The sequence below is a fragment of the Brachycentrus maculatus genome, unplaced genomic scaffold, assembly GCF_059751285.1.
Source record: "Brachycentrus maculatus isolate JH-2025_06_01 unplaced genomic scaffold, ASM5975128v1 h1tg000018l, whole genome shotgun sequence".
NCBI classification, from domain to species: Eukaryota; Metazoa; Arthropoda; class Insecta; order Trichoptera; family Brachycentridae; genus Brachycentrus; species Brachycentrus maculatus.
Window position 1 is genome coordinate 1,041,780 of NW_028280772.1, and position 21,168 is coordinate 1,062,947.

General features: G+C 34.7%; 1 protein-coding gene across 3 annotated transcripts in view; it reads right to left on the minus strand.

Annotated features, from left to right (window-relative positions):
* LOC148313147 (DNA-binding protein D-ETS-3-like) overlaps positions 1 to 21,168 on the minus strand; it is a 140,118-nt gene that overhangs the window by 31,037 nt on the left and 87,913 nt on the right. For all 3 annotated transcript variants that reach the window (XM_088267423.1, XM_088267415.1, XM_088267408.1), the window contains exon 5: positions 2,970 to 3,041. In XM_088267423.1, the coding sequence (XP_088123549.1) occupies positions 2,970 to 3,041 (72 nt within the window). The remainder of the gene's footprint in view (positions 1 to 2,969; positions 3,042 to 21,168) is intronic.

The following is a 21,168-nucleotide window of genomic DNA, read 5'->3' on the forward strand; positions in this document are numbered from 1 at the left end:
AACAATACCTTTTATTCAAAATGCAAAAACAACACTTTCTGCCCTGTAGCGGGTAAATATTAAGTTAAAAATATGCCTCTTTTGCTGGAATATAGTACATTTTTTGGGCATTCCGAAAACATGCACAACAGAAAATTGACGATTTTTAATTTATGACGTTCTTGAAAGGAGTGAGCGACATGTTCGATTAATGCTACATACACTATACAAATATCTCGATTTGATTTGTACAATACTCATATATAATACTAGATAAACTGGAATGAAATAAAGACGATTTTAAAACTATGAATTGTTATAGTAACTCATCAATGTAACCAATAAAATGGACATAAAAAGGTCGATCTTCTGGATCGCTATGATGACTATAGTGGCGTCTCGAGAGCCGGCGAGATAAATCCATTTAAGATGCCCGATATACATGTATATGGTAGAGAATAGAGTCGTGTTTGCGAATTATTCGCGGTCGAGGACTCTCCTCCTTGGGCTGCGCCTTCTTCCCGCCTCCTTCCCGCCCGCGACACGGGATTTGGCAAATATTTGAATTACTTATCCCGGCGGGCCGCGTGCGAGGACCATGTTTGTTGAGCACGGTCAGTTACGCTCGGCACATAAAAGCTTATTCCTGTCAGCGTGTATTATCGCCAAACACCGCCGCTAGTGCCCGACTGTTTGCTGAGCAAAGACAACCGAAATCACGGCGCTGCTGTCGTCCGAAAAGGCAATTTCGCATCCGCTCAGTTCGCTGACCTCCTGGTAATTCAATTCCAATAAACGATCGATCGCTAAATTATTTCTCAAAAATGAAAACGACATGTGACAATTTGACACTTTTGGCCAATATAGGGATAGTCGCCACGTCATTGACTGCGCATCTAACGTCGCGGGTTCGATTCCCGTAATTGCAAAATATGTACAAAAAAATCTGTTGGTCTTTGTATCTATGTGTTTGTAATCTTCATCATTAATTGCACGAAGGCGAAGAGTTTTTTTTAAATTACGTAACGTCCAAGTATGTAACTCTAAAATCTAGTTCTGGCTTATAAATCTCATGAAACTATACGGCAGTCATCTATGATTGGTTTCAAAAAGCTTTTATTTGGCAGAACAAGGATTTGGGCACATTGAAAAATGATGCGAAATCTTATTTAAACCTTTTATTGCATGTGTGTAATGTGTAAGACCCTTAAAAAAACTAATTTGTGATAATTTTTTATGTGATTGTCAAAACAAGTAATGAAAATTTAATGGATTGATTTGGCAGTTATTTATTTATTTATTGAACGGCTAATGCCTTTAACATAATACATAAAAACAGTATTTAATATAAAAATACACTAAGAGAGAAACGAAAAGTCTTAAACATAAAATAATAATAAAATAACAAACAGTCTCCTCCACACACTATCAGCGAGCAGCGAGAGATTACGAGTATGTATCCATTTTTAACTGGAATTTCACTTTTTAATATCACTATCACTTGAATAAGTTTATAATAATGTTATATTTCACATTTCTGTAATAAATTTCATGAATAATTTAATTATTTTTTTACAGTCATATCTATTTTTATTTGAATTTCACTTGGTAAATACGCGTATCACTATTTCTTGAATTATTATACATAAAATAAATTTATATTTTACATTCTTGTAATGAATTTATACGTTTTGACCATATAGTATAGTGTGGCAACTAAACGTACCACTGATGTGTACTACCTACATGTATGTCTCTGGAGGGAGGGTGGAAAATTCATATAAAAGCCGTGTGTATTCAGCTATAATGTTTGCGAGACAATATTTAACAGAGTCAATTCAAGTTACATCAAATGCACTATCAAGACCATGGCGGGGAATGCTCTATAGCTACTTTTCTTCCCCTCGCCCTCCCCTTAAAATATATCATCATAATTATAATCATCTTCCATCCCCTATCTGCTCCTTATGGTGCTGAGGGCACTCGGACCCTTAGAACAGAACGAGGACGACCAAAAAAGAGTAACGTAATAATATTCACTCATGAATTACATAAAATTATATTATTTATTAATTCGCCATTAACTTTGTGGAATGACGTGTTGATTATTAATCAAAAATTAAACACTTAATGATGATACCTTTAAGTGGTATATTCAAGTGTTTTATGTTCTTATATAATAATAATAATAATAAAACCCTTATCCGCACCCTAATGGTGCATAGGGCACTGTGTGTTATAAACGCAGTGTTATCATGATCGTTTAACACATGAAGGAAAGGTGATCAGCCCTCCGCTTCAGGTACCAGTCCATGGTAATATTGAAAAAATATTACAGTGAAAAAATTACTTATATTTATTTTTACCCCCCTTGGGAATCGAACCCGGGACCTCCAGAACGGTAGCCGAGCGTGCTGACCATTACTTTACGGAGGCGGACATGCATGTTGCATGTTCTTATATAATCAACATAAAATTATAGTAACTATAACCATAAAGAGTAAATCCACTCACTACTTGGCACAGAATATAAAACTTAAAAGTTGAAGCCTAAGTAGGGCCATAATAAGCGGTGTTGCATAAGCCGCAGATAGAATTCAGAGTCACTTGTACGTTGAGTAATTTAAAAAAAAACGTAATGCAATATTAAAAAATTCATGCGTAATAAATTTGGTGTCATGTTATAAAATGCAAAATAACGTCCTTCAAATAGGTTTCATTTATATTTTGTACTGTATGATATACTTATCAGTTAAATCATCAAAGTTATTATTTATTAACAACATTTTGGGTGTGTCTAAATCGTTATTCACAAAAATAAAAGGGTGTTCTGAACAAATAAAAAGCTTACTCAGATCGACCGTAGATACTGCTGCAAACTCATCCCTCTAAAAATCCCTCTATAAAACAGACCACAAAGCGTCCACCAAGAAGAAGAAGATAAAGACAAAGAATAGGAAGAAGAAGAGGAAATAATAAAATATAAATACCTGGTTGCCTGAGATGCGAGTGAGCATCCAGCGAGGACTTTGGCATTCCTGAGAGTGAGTTGGAGCCATATCCTGCGAATAAATACAAATTTATTATAAGGTGATCAAAGACAAATGATTTTTAAAAAAAATATCTCTTCACGTACTTTCCTTTGATAATATTAAAAAATACAGAGAGAAAGCATCTCAAACGAAATACTACAGTACAAATTTTGCATAAAAAAATATGATAGTTATTAAATATTTACACTGTCATTCAGCAACGTACAAAGAGATCAACGAACCTAGAGGCTAATTCATGAATAAAAGAAATATTTCATTTTATTGAAAGAGATTTCTTCATTTAAATTCACATTCATTTTTTAATCCAGAAACAATAAATCATTTAATGTTTCGGCATTCACTTTGTAGTGAGACTTGATGAAATTGTAAATGAAAAGATTTGTTTTTTACCACTTGAGTTATATTTATTTTAACAATATAAATTTACTCAAGTGGTAAAAAACAAGTGTTTTTAATTACTATTTCTGAAATAGTAAAACGGTTAGCAAATACAAAGCATAAAAACTTAAAAAAGCTTCATTTTCAACGGAGAGTCTCACCCATATTTTCTTTTTCATTTTTTGAAATTATGAACAACTATTGAATTTTATAAACGTGGTAATAAAACAAGTAAAAGACCTAGCTATAAGATCTATATTGTAGTCATACAGGGGAATGTGACCAAGTGCATTTTTTACGAAAACGTGATCATTGACTATTTGATATCTTACTAGCTTAATATTGCCCTGAAAAAAATCCTCAACTTGGAAGTATGATATATTGACTTGTTGAAAATGACTGCCTGCATTGATGCTTATTCTCTTGCCAAGCAAAAGTGACTTAAGGCCCTCCTGAAAATTTTACGTTTTGTTAGTTGGTCACTTTCTCCTGTACTGTCAGTACCTATATATAATTGTGTATTACACTCTTCATTTTCTTTAGATACTGTTTCTAGAATTCTATTATTTGATTCGGTAGTCTCTCTGTGGTGAAATATATAAATTTTTAATATAAATTTACTTGATAAACACCATTATTTCTTAAAATCTATTCTGACACAGGTTTCGATGCATTCCGCATCATTTGAACATTTGAACACATTATGCGAAGCTACGACTTTATAACTCTAAAATTTAGACTTAGCTTCATATACATTTTTTGGAAATGATGCGAAATTAATCGAAACACGTGTCACAATAGATTTTAACAAATAGTAACATTTACCAAGTAAAACTAATTCTAAAATAAGGAAAGAATGTAAGGCTGAGATAAGCATTATCGATAAAATTAAGAAAGGTGTGTTGAGATGGTTTGGACATGTGGAACCTATTAGTGAGGAATAAACGGTAAAACAGTTGGAAAGAGAAGCAGAGGAAGACCGAGAAAAACTTGGCACCATCAGATATGCCAAATACTTAAAAGAAACCGGGTCAGGAGTCGGAATATTCGTCGGGTGTGTATGAGGAGATGATTGAATGTGGAAGAGGCCGGACAAATGCCGGACCGTCTTCTAGTGGAACAACGTATTGCAACATGGTTTCCTCCCAGCAATGAACAAGTGCTGAGAACAAAAATCCACTTTATGATCTATAAACCTTGTATATAATAAGCAAGGTAAATAATAAATGCAATTCTTACTAACTAACTAACCATCACGCCGCTTCCCCGCAGGGGTAGGCAGAGAGAATAGAACGCCACACCACTCTGTCTTTGCAAACATTCTTCGCCTCTTCTACGTTCATGCATCTCCTCATACATACCCGCCGATTATTACGACTCCTAACCTGACCACTAGTATTTGTCATACCTGGTCGTGCCATGTTTTATTCGGTCTTCCTCTGCAAAATATGGATGAGGTGAAAAATGTATGCAAAGACAGATTGCTGTGGCGTTCGATTCTCTCTGCTTAGCGGCGAGATGGTTAGTTAGTAAGTCAGTTTCTACAACCTTGAAGGCTTCATTCGCTTCATCAATCTTCCCTACCATTACTATGTTAGGAAGTCAGAAAGCGAGATCTTCACGTGACTGCGACTGAAAACATCCCCGTTACTTGTGGCTAATTGAACCCCACCCTCGTGTAGGGCGGTGCATCGTCCCGGAATTCACGTGACATTAACTTGAATAACAGTACTCGCGCGGCCTCCTGCGCGCTCAAAGCGCCCCCACTCGCGGCGCTGGCGGGAGCGGATAGCGGGAGCGGATAGCGGAGCGATTACCTTGCAATTATGCTCGCGAGACCGCCCTCTCGACTTGAGAGCGTCGTTAGACCCTGCAGCTATTGTAATCGCGAGTTACGCCGATGCCACCCAAAGGACGCATACACTCTTTACATGTATGTCACACATGTCTCAGAATTGAACGCTGTTCGCGGCCATCTATGGTCAACGTGTGACGGTACAATATTTTGAGTGGGTCCAAATACTGCTTCACAAATCTGGATCTTTCTTCTTGATCAAACAATGTGAAAAGATGGATTTTTTTAATATATTTTTTTAAATATAGGATCATGGACTTATTTTAGTTATCTCAAACCATTAATATCAGTATTACCAATTGAAGCACGAATCAATAAGAGTGTTTATATTATCCACTGACACTTCGTGATGGAATTGCATTTTTAATTTATTATTAGATTAAAACCAATATTTTTAGCTTTTCCACTTTTTTATTTGACCAGCGACCGGGTTTCGTCGTTACCGACATCATCAGACTGGTGATGTCGGTAACGACGTCGATATGTCGGTAACGACGACTGATGTCGGTAACGACGAAACCCGGTCGCTGGTCAAATAAAAAAGTGGAAAAGCTAAAAATATTGGTTTTAATCTAATAATAAATTAATAAGAGTGTTATTATTTTTATTCTTCTTTTTCTTCTTGGTGTAGACCTCGTGGCCTGGTTTTAAGAGGGATTAGCCTTCTGCGGTGTCGATTCCCAGCTGTCGAGTCTTTGATGGTCTACAGTGCAATGTGGGCGAGTCTGGGTGGCTCCATTCTCCTCACATGCGCATACCATTGACTTCTTCGTTGCTTTCTCCACCTAACGACATTTTATCTCGCATACCTCCCTTATCTTATTGTTCATTATTCTGTTTCGTAGACTCTTGCCTGATTTGTTTTTTAGAGTCTTAGACACTCTTAGCGCTTTTTTGTGACTACGGTGCCCAGCTCTGCTTATGATCCCGTGTGTCTTGGATTATCTCTAATTGGGAAATATGTTACATTTGTGTAAAGTGGTACTTTAACCAGCCTACGCCAGTCGTAAGCCCTATAAATGCCCAGATTTCCATATTCTTATTTCATCTATGTTGAGATGTCGAAAATAACGACGTATTGAACACACTTATTATATTATTTATTGATTTAGGATTAGTTATGTAGAATATAAGTAAATTGACGCCTCTCAGCAGGGGTAGGCAGAGATAATAGAACGCCATACCAATCTGTTTTTGCAAAAAATCTTACATCTCCTCAAACGTACCCACCGATTATTCCGACTCCTGATTTGACAACGCCCAAGTATTTGAAATACTTGATCATGCCAAATTTTATTCTAACTACATTTGCCAGATTTTTTTATTGTTCTTTCTTCACTCATTCGATACTCATCCCAAAACCATGTATTTCTTTGTTTTATCGATAACGCTTATAGGGTGAAGCCATAGGGTGAAGACTGACCGATTATGATTTTTCTGAAAATTTTGAGAAGTGTCGTTGTCAATCATGGGTAGAGTTGGTGAATGTTACACGTGTGTAAAGTGATCACTTAAACTAGCCTATGACGATCTTCGGAAGCCCCGTAAATGCCTAGACTTATATATATATACCATATTCTTCTTCATATTTATTGATTTGTCAAAAAAATGTAGAATCGTTGGAATAGCAAAAACTTGGTTGATATTCGTACATTTAAAACGTTATTCTGGATTTGTGAAAGGACCCTATTGCCGAAACGGTCGGATGCATGTGTGTGTTGGTAATTGGCTTCCCGGCTCTCCCGCCCGAACTAACCCGAGCGATGATTCGTCCTTTGAAGTCCCATAAATCGGATTTCACGTATTGTTGGAAATAAAAGGAGCAACATAACGAAGGAAACGGGAATTCTTTTGTTCTCCGCAAAATACCAATAAATTCAATATCTGACACTGAAAACAGTGCAGCGAATCACGAATGTCACAATGGGAATAAATTTTATATTTGTCAAAAAATAACCTTTGAAGGAATGAACGGTTTCACATTTAGTGAGTTATTATTATTTATTTTAAAATTCATTTCAAACACAAGAGTAACATAACGCTCACTCCTTTCAACAATGACATATTCGCTCACTCCTTTCAAGAACGTCATAAATCAAAAATCGTCAATTTTCAGTTGTGCATTTCGGAATGCCCAGAAAATGTACTATGGTATATCCCAGTAAAAGTGGCATATTTTAACTTAATATTTACCCTCTATAGGGCAGAAAGTATTGTTTTTGCATTTTGAAGAAAACGTCTCGTTTAATTGTTTTTTAAGTATACTAAATATTTTTCAAATGGAGAAAAAACATTCACGTTTCACCTAAAAAGATCTGTTGCACAGTAAAAAGTTAATAAGTGGCTTGATATTTATGTTTAATATTAATCTCCTGAAAAATCAAGTTTTTTATAAAAGTGTATGTATAAGGTTGTTGAAAGGAGTGAGCGATATGTATAACTATAATATTTCCGATGTGAAATTTCCTTAACTTATTTTAGGATTAAGGTTAACAAGGTACCTACAAAAATAACAAAATTTTAAAACAAATTAAATAAGGTACGTAAAAAAAACCAAAACAAAACTATCAATATATAAAACAAAAAAAAAACAGGGCAATATGTAAAATACAAATAAAAATACACTTATTATTTAATGATTTGGGATTGAATATGTGGAATAAAACAAAGACTAGCTAACATCACGCCGCTTCTCCGCAGAGGTAGGCAGAGAAAATACAACGTATTTTCTCTGCCTACCTATGCGAGAATGTAGAAGAGGCGAAGAATGCTTGCAAAGACAGAGTGGTTTGGCGTTCGATTCTCTCTGCCTACCCCTGCGGCGTGGTGGTTAGTTAGTTGGTTAATTATAAATATTTGAATTTACTTTATGTTATTAATAATTTAAACTGGGATTTGTATGAAATACGCTGTTTGAATGGTAGGAATTGTTAGTTTTGGGTACGGGTGGAGTTGGTCGGGGGTGAATGTGGAGGAGGCGTCGGGGGCGGTGGGGTGGAGGGGTGAGCGGGCGGTGGATAGAATAAAGTTAGAGGCGCTTTGAAGTGGCTGCGATAACGCGATATTAACCAGCGTCAAACGCCAAACAAGCCACTGTTGACGAGCGGCCCGCCCGCGGCGCGGAGCGGGGCGATATATTGCGGTCGCTTCGGCGACACCTTGTTCACTCGGGCAGGAATCAAGTTTGTTCACTCGGCGCGACGCCGACGCTTCGTGGGTTCACGAGGCGCCGTTTATCGAACGAAGCCTGTGTGCCAACCGATCCTAGCGACAATTTAACATTTTAATTTCGAAGGTTATGTGCCAAGCAATCCTAGCAACAGTTTTCAATTCAAATTTCGAAGCTTATGTGCCAACAAATCCTAGTAACAATTTGACATTTTAAATTTTAATTTCGAAGGTTATGTGCCAAGCAATCCTATCAACAATTCTCAATTTAAATTTTGAAGCTTATGTGCCAACAAATCCTAGTAACAATTTGACATTTTAAATTTTAATTTCGAAGGTTATGTGCCAAGCAATCCTAGCAACAATTCTCAATTTAAATTTTGAAGCTTATGTGCCAACAAATCCTAGTAACAATTTGACATTTTAAATTTTAATTTCGAAGGTTATGTGCCAAGCAATCCTAGCAACAATTCTCAATTTAAATTTTGAAGCTTATGTGCCAACAAATCCTAGTAACAATTTAACATTTTAAATTTTAATTTCGAAGGTTATGTGCCAAGCAATCCTAGCAACAATTCTCAATTTAAATTTTGAAGCTTATGTGCCAACAAATCCTAGTAACAATTTAACATTTTAAATTTTAATTTCGAAGGTTATGTGCCAAGCAATCCTAGCAACAATTCTCAATTTAAATTTTGAAGCTTATGTGCCAACAAATCCTAGTAACAATTTAACATTTTAAATTTTAATTTCGAAGGTTATGTGCCAAGCAATCCTAGCAACAATTCTCAATTTAAATTTCGAAGCTTATGTGCCAACAAATCCTAGTAACAATTTAACATTTTAAATTTTAATTTCGAAGGTTATGTGCCAAGCAATCCTAGCAACAATTCTCAATTTAAATTTTGAAGCTTATGTGCCAACAAATCCTAGTAACAATTTAACATTTTAAATTTTAATTTCGAAGGTTATGTGCCAAGCAATCCTAGCAACAATTCTCAATTTAAATTTTGAAGCTTATGTGCCAACAAATCCTAGTAACAATTTAACATTTTAAATTTTAATTTCGAAGGTTATGTGCCAAGCAATCCTAGCAACAATTCTCAATTTAAATTTTGAAGCTTATGTGCCAACAAATCCTAGTAACAATTTAACATTTTAAATTTTAATTTCGAAGGTTATGTGCCAAGCAATCCTAGCAACAATTCTCAATTTAAATTTTGAAGCTTATGTGCCAACAAATCCTAGTAACAATTTAACATTTTAAATTTTAATTTCGAAGGTTATGTGCCAAGCAATCCTAGCAACAATTCTCAATTTAAATTTTGAAGCTTATGTGCCAACAAATCCTAGTAACAATTTAACATTTTAAATTTTAATTTCGAAGGTTATGTGCCAAGCAATCCTAGCAACAATTCTCAATTTAAATTTTGAAGCTTATGTGCCAACAAATCCTAGTAACAATTTAACATTTTAAATTTTAATTTCGAAGGTTATGTGCCAAGCAATCCTAGCAACAATTCTCAATTTAAATTTTGAAGCTTATGTGCCAACAAATCCTAGTAACAATTTAACATTTTAAATTTTAATTTCGAAGGTTATGTGCCAACCAATATTAACAACAATTCGACATTTTAAATTAAAATTTCAAAGCTTATGTGTCTACCAATCCTAGCGACATTTCAGTCATTTATGTTTAAATTTCGAAGCTTATGTGCCAACCAAGCGGAGTAAAATTGTCAACTGACGGTAGCACCATCTGTTAAATTTTCAAACATAAAACATGAATCTTACATCAGTGCAATACATACAACTTTAAAAAATCCATATATATTTTCTTAAATGGTTAGAAAGGTGAACATTACACTAGTGTATAAAGTATTCTGTTAAGCCAGCTAAGTGGCAGGTTGTAAGCCCTAGAATGCACAGACTTCCATCTTCCCTCGTCATGTCTTTTTTATAAATATGTAAGTGATAGTTATTGATTTCGCATTAAATTTGTAAAATAACATCATTTAAATAAAATACTTGCATAATACTACTTTTTGAGTTTATTAATGAAAACATGACTAGTTTTGAGAACATCTGTAGTTCTCCAAACTAAAACTAAACTCAAAATGTGAGTGTGGTATTTCTATTTTTAAATATACGTACATACACGTATGAATTAATTAATATGCACGTATGAATTAATTCGAAAACAATTTAAAAGGCGAACATCGACACGAGATGGAAACTCAATTGTTAATCGTGTAATCTTATTAAAACTCTGTGTTAGATGAATAGAACGTGTATGTAAATGTCTAATATAGAGGTATGAACATCCCTCATAAAGCTTCGATCGAAGCATCCTGCGCTACTTATTGACTGAGACATTGAAGCACTCCCAATTATTATCAATCCTCCAAAGGAAATAACTGTTTCGTGCCGATTATGCTCTAGTCAGTGCACACTTGTCATCGCTCGATTAGTCCTCCATAACGGAACCATCTGGGTAGACGCGGCGATAAAGGACATCTTTTCAGATGGTTTACGTCTTACCTAGACACAGCGGTGGGCTGCAGGGGGCTCGCGCGAACCCCTTGTTAAATTTCACCTGGGCCGGCGAGCCCCTTGTTAAATCAAGAGAAATCAATATTTTCTAATTAAATCAGTACATAAATAAAATTTAAGTGTTTGGTTTAAATGTATTATGAAACATAAAACTTTGTTGCCTTTCGAAATTTCTCCTGAATGCCTTAAAGGAATGGCGAAACGAATGGCCAATATAAATTTTATTAATGACTTAGCGTTAATGATTGATATTTTATATGCATATTGAGTATTTTTTAAATCCTTCTCTTAAGATCTCAATTCCCCATTCACCCGCGATTCCCTTGTTAAAAAATTACAGCACACCCCTGCCTAGACCCTAAAACCCTACAGGGTTTTACTGGAAACAAAGAATGCAGAGTAATAAGTTTGGAAGAAAATAGAAGACAGTGGAGAGACGGCTGACAAAGAAGAAAGAAGAGTTTTAGTAGAAATAAAGAAAACACAGGTAATTAACGTATGCATTGGTTAAATTTCTATTTTTAAAATGTCTGATACATATATTTTTTAATGTATAAATAGCTAGCGCGTTGAATAAAAATAAATATAACTGATTTTCCCCTCTTTTATTAATTTTATATTACCCTGGACTTTTTTTTATATTACTGGATGTGCAGGTCTGATAACTATTTAACTGATAACTTTTTCGTGTATTTAACGATATAGATAACACTGTTTACATACGATGCAGTGCTTATGCACTATTGGATGTGGATAAGAGGAGTACAAATTTTTAGTAGTGTGGTTGTCAATCATTGGCAGAATGGCGAATGTCGCACGTGTTTAACGTGATAAGTCCTGTAAATACCCAAACTTCCATATTCTTCTTCATCTATGTCGAGATGTCAAAATGTTAAAATGACTGGAGTTATTTTTCTCCAGATTTGTGAAAAAGTATTTGGAGACATTCAAAATGTAAAAAAGAAGACATTAATTACATCTTTTTAAAATTCGCATAGACTTTAAAAACTGTCTCTCTTGACACAGGAAAAGTTGTGACAAGGGAAGTCCGACGCCTCGGGGCAGAGGGGGATTTGCGTTTGTTGTTTTCACGTTCGCGTATGTCAAACGCCTCTGTTCAAACCTCAATTTTAATCCGAGAATCCCCCCCCCCCCCAGTTTTGGCGTTTAATCTGTCGTCAGGCCAAATAATCCTTTGAACTCTTCAGTTTCTGAAACAACTCATTATCCCCCCGGAGCGAGATAGAGCTGCTCATCTTTTATACCATGAAATATGATTTCAAATTCAATTATCTTACTAAAATATTATTTGTAGTTCTGGCATCCACTTTGCGGGATGACATTATGATTTAAATTTTAAAATAAAACACATAAATAATGTCACATTTTTGTTTATTAATGTAAACATTTGTAGTTCTCGAATCAAATCGTGTTTACATTAATATACTCAAAAATGTGGTCTTAAACAAATGTCTTATTTTTATAATCTTGGGTGATTATTAACAAAAGTATTTTTTAACAAAACACAGGTGCGGTGAAAAGCAACATAATGTTGTTTTTAATAAATTATTTAATTATTTTCTTGGAATAGATTTATATTATCCACTGACACTTCGTGATGGAATTGCATTTTTAATTTATTATTAGATTAAAAACCAATATTTTTAGCTTTTCCACTTTTTTATTTGACCAGCGACCGGGTTTCGTCGTTACCGACATCATCAGACTGGTGAGAGGCTTTACAAATTTGTATGTTATATATAAAAGAAGGCAGGAGTTGATAACCATGATTTGATATAATTTTATGAGAAATTAATTTAATTTTAGTGAATTTAAGTATTGTATGATATTTTAAATATTTTTTTATAAAGGTTTTTTGTATTGAAAGCACGATTTTATATAAAGTTAAAATAGATTTGTATTTTTTGTAAATGAATTTAAATTATGTAACGAGGTATCAGGAAATGCTGGTTGACGGCTCCTTCCACTAAGCTGTGGTTGTCCGGGGGGGAGTCCGAAGTTCTCTGAAATGTAAATTTCCCGGCAGTCATTTCTTATCGACAAGACATTAAGGCATCTATTGTTTCTTTTCTAATGGGTAAAGTAAGGGAGAATGAATGTGTGTTACTTGATCATTTAATATGTCTTTATTATGACAATTTTTTAATCTATTTATTTCCAAAATTTCGAGCCTATCTAATTTTTTACCTTTACTACATTTGTGTAAGATTTTTACATTAAAATTTTTATCGAAATCATGATTTGACTCTATCAAGTGGTTTGCAAAAGTGGAGTTTTCTTTTTTATTTCTCCAACTTTGGACATGTTCGTTTATTCTTATTTTAAACGATCGTCCTGTTTGCCCCACGTATTCAGCACTGCATGATCCACAACTTAATAAATATGAGCCTGAATTTGTTTCTTTTTCCCTTTTATCTTTATTATTAATTAGTATCTTCCCCAGATTATAATTATTATAAAAGGCTATGGAACATTCATCTTTGTTCGCTAGTTTTCCGATTCTGTTACTACTATCCCCTATAAAAGATAATTTAGCCCATTTTTTAACTACTTTTGAAGTCTCTGTAATGAGAGCTTTATTTAATTGAGATGTTGCAAGTCTCTTTTGTTTTTTCCTAATTAATTGATCAATTAAACCACATTCATAACCGTTATTGGAGGCTATCGTCTTTATGATATTAAGTTCAGAGTTGTAATTATCATTATTTAATGGGACATACAACAGCCTATGAATTAAACTATGAAATACAGCGAGTTTATGGGAAATATGATGCTTAGATTTGTTATGAATGATGTTATCGCTGTATGTGGGTTTTCTGTAAATCGCAAATTCTAATTTATTGTTTTCGATGCTAATTTTTAAATCAAGGAAATTTATTACTTTACCGCCCAGTTCCATAGTGAATTGAATTGATTTATTAATTTTATTTATTTCTGTTAGGAAAATGTCTAATTGTCTTTGGCTTCCTGACCATACAATTAGTATATCATCGACGTAGCGGCGATAAAATTTAACGTTTTTGAAAGATTTTAATTTTGTAATGGATTTTTCCATATGATCCATGAATATTTCAGCAAGGATCGGTGAAATGGGGCTTCCCATAGCTAAACCTGATTTTTGTACATGTATGTACAAAAATCAGGTTTAGCTATGGGAAGCCCCATTTCACCGATCCTTGCTGAAATATTCATGGATCATATGGAAAAATCCATTACAAAATTAAAATCTTTCAAAAACGTTAAATTTTATCGCCGCTACGTCGATGATATACTAATTGTATGGTCAGGAAGCCAAAGACAATTAGACATTTTCCTAACAGAAATAAATAAAATTAATAAATCAATTCAATTCACTATGGAACTGGGCGGTAAAGTAATAAATTTCCTTGATTTAAAAATTAGCATCGAAAACAATAAATTAGAATTTGCGATTTACAGAAAACCCACATACAGCGATAACATCATTCATAACAAATCTAAGCATCATATTTCCCATAAACTCGCTGTATTTCATAGTTTAATTCATAGGCTGTTGTATGTCCCATTAAATAATGATAATTACAACTCTGAACTTAATATCATAAAGACGATAGCCTCCAATAACGGTTATGAATGTGGTTTAATTGATCAATTAATTAGGAAAAAACAAAAGAGACTTGCAACATCTCAATTAAATAAAGCTCTCATTACAGAGACTTCAAAAGTAGTTAAAAAATGGGCTAAATTATCTTTTATAGGGGATAGTAGTAACAGAATCGGAAAACTAGCGAACAAAGATGAATGTTCCATAGCCTTTTATAATAATTATAATCTGGGGAAGATACTAATTAATAATAAAGATAAAAGGGAAAAAGAAACAAATTCAGGCTCATATTTATTAAGTTGTGGATCATGCAGTGCTGAATACGTGGGGCAAACAGGACGATCGTTTAAAATAAGAATAAACGAACATGTCCAAAGTTGGAGAAATAAAAAAGAAAACTCCACTTTTGCAAACCACTTGATAGAGTCAAATCATGATTTCGATAAAAATTTTAATGTAAAAATCTTACACAAATGTAGTAAAGGTAAAAAATTAGATAGGCTCGAAATTTTGGAAATAAATAGATTAAAAAATTGTCATAATAAAGACATATTAAATGATCAAGTAACACACATTCATTCTCCCTTACTTTACCCATTAGAAAAGAAACAATAGATGCCTTAATGTCTTGTCGATAAGAAATGACTGCCGGGAAATTTACATTTCAGAGAACTTCGGACTCCCCCCCGGACAACCACAGCTTAGTGGAAGGAGCCGTCAACCAGCATTTCCTGATACCTCGTTACATAATTTAAATTCATTTACAAAAAATACAAATCTATTTTAACTTTATATAAAATCGTGCTTTCAATACAAAAAACCTTTATAAAAAAATATTTAAAATATCATACAATACTTAAATTCACTAAAATTAAATTAATTTCTCATAAAATTATATCAAATCATGGTTATCAACTCCTGCCTTCTTTTATATATAACATACAAATTTGTAAAGCCTCTCACCAGTCTGATGATGTCGGTAACGACGAAACCCGGTCGCTGGTCAAATAAAAAAGTGGAAAAGCTAAAAATATTGGTTTTTAATCTAATAATAAATTATTTTCTTGGATGTTGAATGCTGATACTCTATGGCACATTTTACAAACTTTATATAATAAATAAAACTTTTATTTTTGATGCTATTTTTCCCACCGATTTTGACAAGCACCTTGACCTTTTTAGGGATGGATACATACTAATATACACTAAAATATTTTTTACTATCTCGGACTTATATATGGAGTGCAGGATTGATCACCTTGCCGTCATGTAAGTAAGGATCAATACACTGCGTCGACACGATGAAATGTCCTATGGATCGATATATGCGGATAAGGGTTGGAAAGGAGAATTCCTTTATTATGATGGCTCTCGAGAGCCGTGATGTGTAGGGAGCTAGGAGTGTATCTCAGGACAGAATATTGCGGCGTTCCGTCCTCTGTGCCTTAACTTGCAGAGAAACAGCGTGATGATATTAGTCATTTGTGAGTTCTTGACAGTATCTTCTTAAACTAGCCTAACACATGTCGTAAGCCGTATTAACTCTTTGTTTGCGGAAAACGCTTACTTTTGGTACAGAACGGAAAACGCTTATAAGCGTACTATTCGCTTACTTTTGGTAGAGCGCTAGAAGCCAAAAAACATTGTACAGCGTCGGGTTGTGGTCCCTTAGTTACTGTCACGGACCCTTGAGTCAGAGTTTCTCGGTACGGACCCACTCTACCACAATTTGATACCTATTTCTCACAATGAGCAGCTTCGACTCACAAAAATAGTATGGATTTGAATATTGATATTTAAGTATTTTTGTAAATGATAAAAACACAAATATTATCTTTAAAAAAATAGAATTGGGTTTGCGGTTACTTGTGATTAGTATATGAACCTAATAAGTAAAAAAACCACCAGAAAACAATGTATTAATTCAACCCCTTATCTGCACCCGATGGTGCATAGGGCATTGCATCATATAAATGCAGTGTTATTTTGATCGTCAACACATGAAGTAAAGGTGATCAGCCCTCCGCTTCAGGTACCAGTCTGGGGTAATATTGAATAAATATATTAGAGTGACAAATCACTTATATTTATTTGACCCCATTCCCTCTGGGAATCGAACGCGGGACCTCCAGTACGGTAGCCGAGCGTGCTGACCATTACACTACGGAGGGGGACGATGTGTTAGTACCCAGACTCAACTTTTCTTCTTTTTCATCTATGTTGAGATGTCAATATGTCAGTTTTTATATTTATTTTTAGTTATTTTATTTTATTTTATTTGTTCGGGAATTGTACAGCTTTACATTTAAAAAAGTATATAATAAACAAAACTTACATTAACAATAATAAACATTACATTACATTAACAAAAATTATAATAATAATAAAACCCTTATCCGCACCCCAATGGTGCATAGGGCACTGCTTCATATAAACGCAGTGTTATCTTGATCGTTTACACATGAAGGAAAGGTGATCAGCCCTCCGCTTCAGGTACCAGTCCAGGGTAATATTGAATAAATATTAGAGTGAAAAAATCAATTATATTTATTTGACCCCCCCCCTGGGAATCGAACCCGGGACCTCCAGAACGGTAGCCGAGCGTGCTGACCATTATTACACTACGGAGGCGGACAAAAATAGTTACATTAATAAAAATTATTCTACATTTATGTTATAATAACTATTAAAAACATTAAGAGATTTAAAAAAAATAGATTTTGCAGGAAGGAGTTATGTTATGTTCTAATTCGGACATTCTTGACATATTGGATATAACTTTGTGACCGAGTCACACCGTGTTCTTGGTTTGGTAGTTTTGAAAAAATATTATAGGCCTGTAAAACACATCTGTATTCACACTCGCTGCTCCTTGGCACACGGAACACGGATTCCTTCGGCTCCAATGGATGTTCGACACGCGACGTGCTCGGGTAGCTACTCTCTCCTGGCAGTGTACCATTTGCCACCACTTTCTTTGTTATACGGGGAAGGAATAATGAAAGCTAAAAGAGACGGCGTGTCGCGACACGTTTCCCCTACATTCAATCCAGGAAAAAAATATGCTTCCCATTTTATAGTAGTTAACAATTATTGAAGTTAAACTCTTGATTCGATAATCGATAATTGTACCGAGGAAGACCGAGGAAACTTTGTTTGATCTTCTTCTTATTCTCAGTGTTAGTCATCATTACTGAGGGATGTGATACTTTTTTTGGTCCACTAGATGTCTTTCGAGGAAGATCCATGGCGATCGCCTGGTTTACTATTGTTGCATTCAGGTTACAGTCAACAGTCCGCCTTCTCCTGAGGAGTTTTACGTGGTTTCCTCCCAGCAATGAGCAAATACTGAGAAGTTCCTGTTTGGCCCACACTAAATTATCCCTCCTGTTCCCAACACAGATTCAAATAAAACATATTTATTAGCTAGAAGAAACAAAAATCCACTAAATGACCTATAAACCTTGTAGGTACATAATAAGCAAAGTAAATAATAAATGCAATACCCATCTAAAAAAAATATGTTCAGGTTCTCTACGTCCTATGTGCCCATACCATCTCAATTGCCTTTCCTCTACCTTACTATTGGTGTCAGTTATTCCCAGGCTTTCACGAATGCGTGAACTCTTTATTATGAACCCCCCAGCCAACCATATACATACGTTTTCGAAATTCACCCGTATTATTATGGGTATTTCAATTATTATCAAATTTAGATACCTATGATATTTGATTTTTTTTTCAATAATTCTTTTTGACCATCTTACTCCTCATTACTGAAGGTTGTTACCCTTGTGGAAGAAATGACTCTTCTCCAGCTATCCCTTGACTGCGCTGCACTCAGCGCTTCATCGGTCCATCGTGTGGGGATCTTCCTCTCCCTCTCTTCCCGGCTACCGATCAAAGCCAGTCGTTCCAGGCTATAAAGAACTGTAGAATCCGTCGTGTACAGACACTGTCCAGAGTCAAGCCATCCAAGTGTAGCTCCTGACGAATGGACTCTGCATGATCATTAGTATTTCAAATATGTACTTGAAAGTGTCAGGTCAGAAGTCGGTATAATCGTCGTGGATGTATGAGTAGATGTATAAATGTGGAAGAGGCTAAGATTATTTGCAAAGACAGATTGGTGTGACATTCCATTCTTTCTGATGATGTGATGTCGAGTTAGTTAGTTTTATTCCACACAGTTAAGGCCGATAAATCGCGACTTTTTATGAAACCAAGGTAACATTTGACGCAATTGATTTTTTGCTTAAAATACCGTTTTTGTGTTGAAGAAATAAGCTTTTTTCGAAATAAATATATGGTTAAACTGTCACTTAGAATTCCGTCAGTCCATTTAACCTTCACATTCGTTTGAAAATGCCATATCAAGGCGAAACAATTGTCACAATATGAATTTTTGTTAATATAATACAACTTAGTAGACTCAAAAATCTGTGTTTGATTTAAAATTAATACATAAAATAAATATTTGGTTTTAAATAGAAAAAAGGTATTAAAAGGTAAGGAGTAAAAAAAAAAATAACATTTTTATCGATATATATTTTAAAAAAAAAGGTAAATTACAATATGTACATATATTCCAAAAAATGCTTAAATTCGCACTCTGAATTTGAACTTTAGAAATCTCAGCCATAATCCCAAATTTATGTTAATTTTTTCATTTACTATCATCATAATTATTTATTTATTTATTAACACGATATATGTACATTATTACAAATGACTGATAACGGTAGTAATGTGGCCTCACCAAATACATTTTTTTAAATTTCTAATACAGCAAGATGTCTCAATGTTTCTTGTAGAAAAACGCGAATACGCGTGTGTTGGATGTAGCCGTATTGAGCGACATGCTCGCTGGGGTTGGAACGAGCACCCCTCGCAGGCGCGCCGCACACACGCGCGCGGCCTGCGTGCACACACAACACGCCGACGCTGTGTTCGGACCCAGTCGAGTAAGTGATAGCATGAATTTAGGATACCGTAAGTTTTTTTTACGCTTCGAGTCCTGCAGTGATCTCCAACACTTTATTCCATCGATCATGCCGCGTTGGGGGAGCGGGGGTCCTTGACTAAACTACGCTGTTGTTGTTATTACGTGGGACTTTCAAAACATCGCATGACGCACTTGATTTATTAACTGTTTATCGCCGTACGAAAAAGAGAATAAAATTGACATTAAATCGATCGTGAAAAATTTACTCATACGCCTCCTAATTTATAACATCTATTATATAATATATATATATATATATATATATATATATATATATATATATATATATAAATATATATATTTATATATATATATATATATATATATATATATATATATATACATACATATATATATATATATATATATATATATATATATATATATATATATATATATATATATATATATATATATATATATATATATATATATATTCATTATTCATAAATTCATAAATATAAATTCATTATTCAGACACTTATCTTGATCGATAACACACGAAGGAAAGGTGATCAGCCCTCCGCTTCAGTTAACAGTCCAGGTTAATATTGAATAAATATTACAGTGAAAAAATCACTTAAATTCTCTACTCTCTCGGCCTACCCCTACGGCAAGCGGCGTGATGGTTAGTTAGTTAGTTAATTAGTTTTATAAAGACTAGGTAAGATCAGATCAATCAGAACCTAAAATCTGGTGGTGTCAAAGGTCTGCGTAATCGGAGGGCATTTATGACTATATGTATGGATGTGAAGGAGGCGAGGAGTGAATGTCAGGACAGAAGAGTGTGGCGTTCCATCCTTTCTGCCTACCCCTAGCAGGTAGTAGCAGTAATATATTTTAAATAATATGTCACATCGGTTCATGTTGAGTTCGAGGCAGTATCTTTGGTTGATTTGAGTAATGATGAAAATAGTCTCTGCTGAATAAAGATTCGTATCATATGTTGTTTAGTGTGTGACTTCCAAAAATTGTAATAATGTGGTTTCCAATCATGGGTGAAATGTAAATGTTGTACTTGTATAAAGCGATTACGTAAACCAGTCTTTTAGATACCCAGACCTCCATATTCTTCTTCATCTATGTTGCGATGTCAAATTGCAATAAAAACAACTCCTAAGCGGAGAACATAAAACCCAGATTTGTGATTTGTGAAAGGATTTGGACACCCCAAAAATGTTATATTGCGATGATAGATTGAAGACCTTACTGGGTAGGGTTATTTTAATGTTTGCTTCAAAGACTTTTCCGAAAAAGTTGAAATCTTGATAATCATGACGTCTTTCACCAGAACGTCTGAAGGCGCTAAATTAGATTTCATAAGTTGCGTGTAACGTCACAGAATAAGCATTAGAAACGGTGACAATCCCGGCGCTAGCGCCTCCTCGCTTCCCGTCACCCCAGCCGAAGCCATCCGAGCATGGATGATTCGGCATTTGAAGATATTCATCGGAATATTGCATCACTTAGCGGAATATTGTAACTGTCAATCAATGCATTAAGCTAGCATTGTTATTGGCCACGTGACCACCGCCACGCGCTCGGCTCCGCGCCCTAGCTCTCCCCTCGCAGC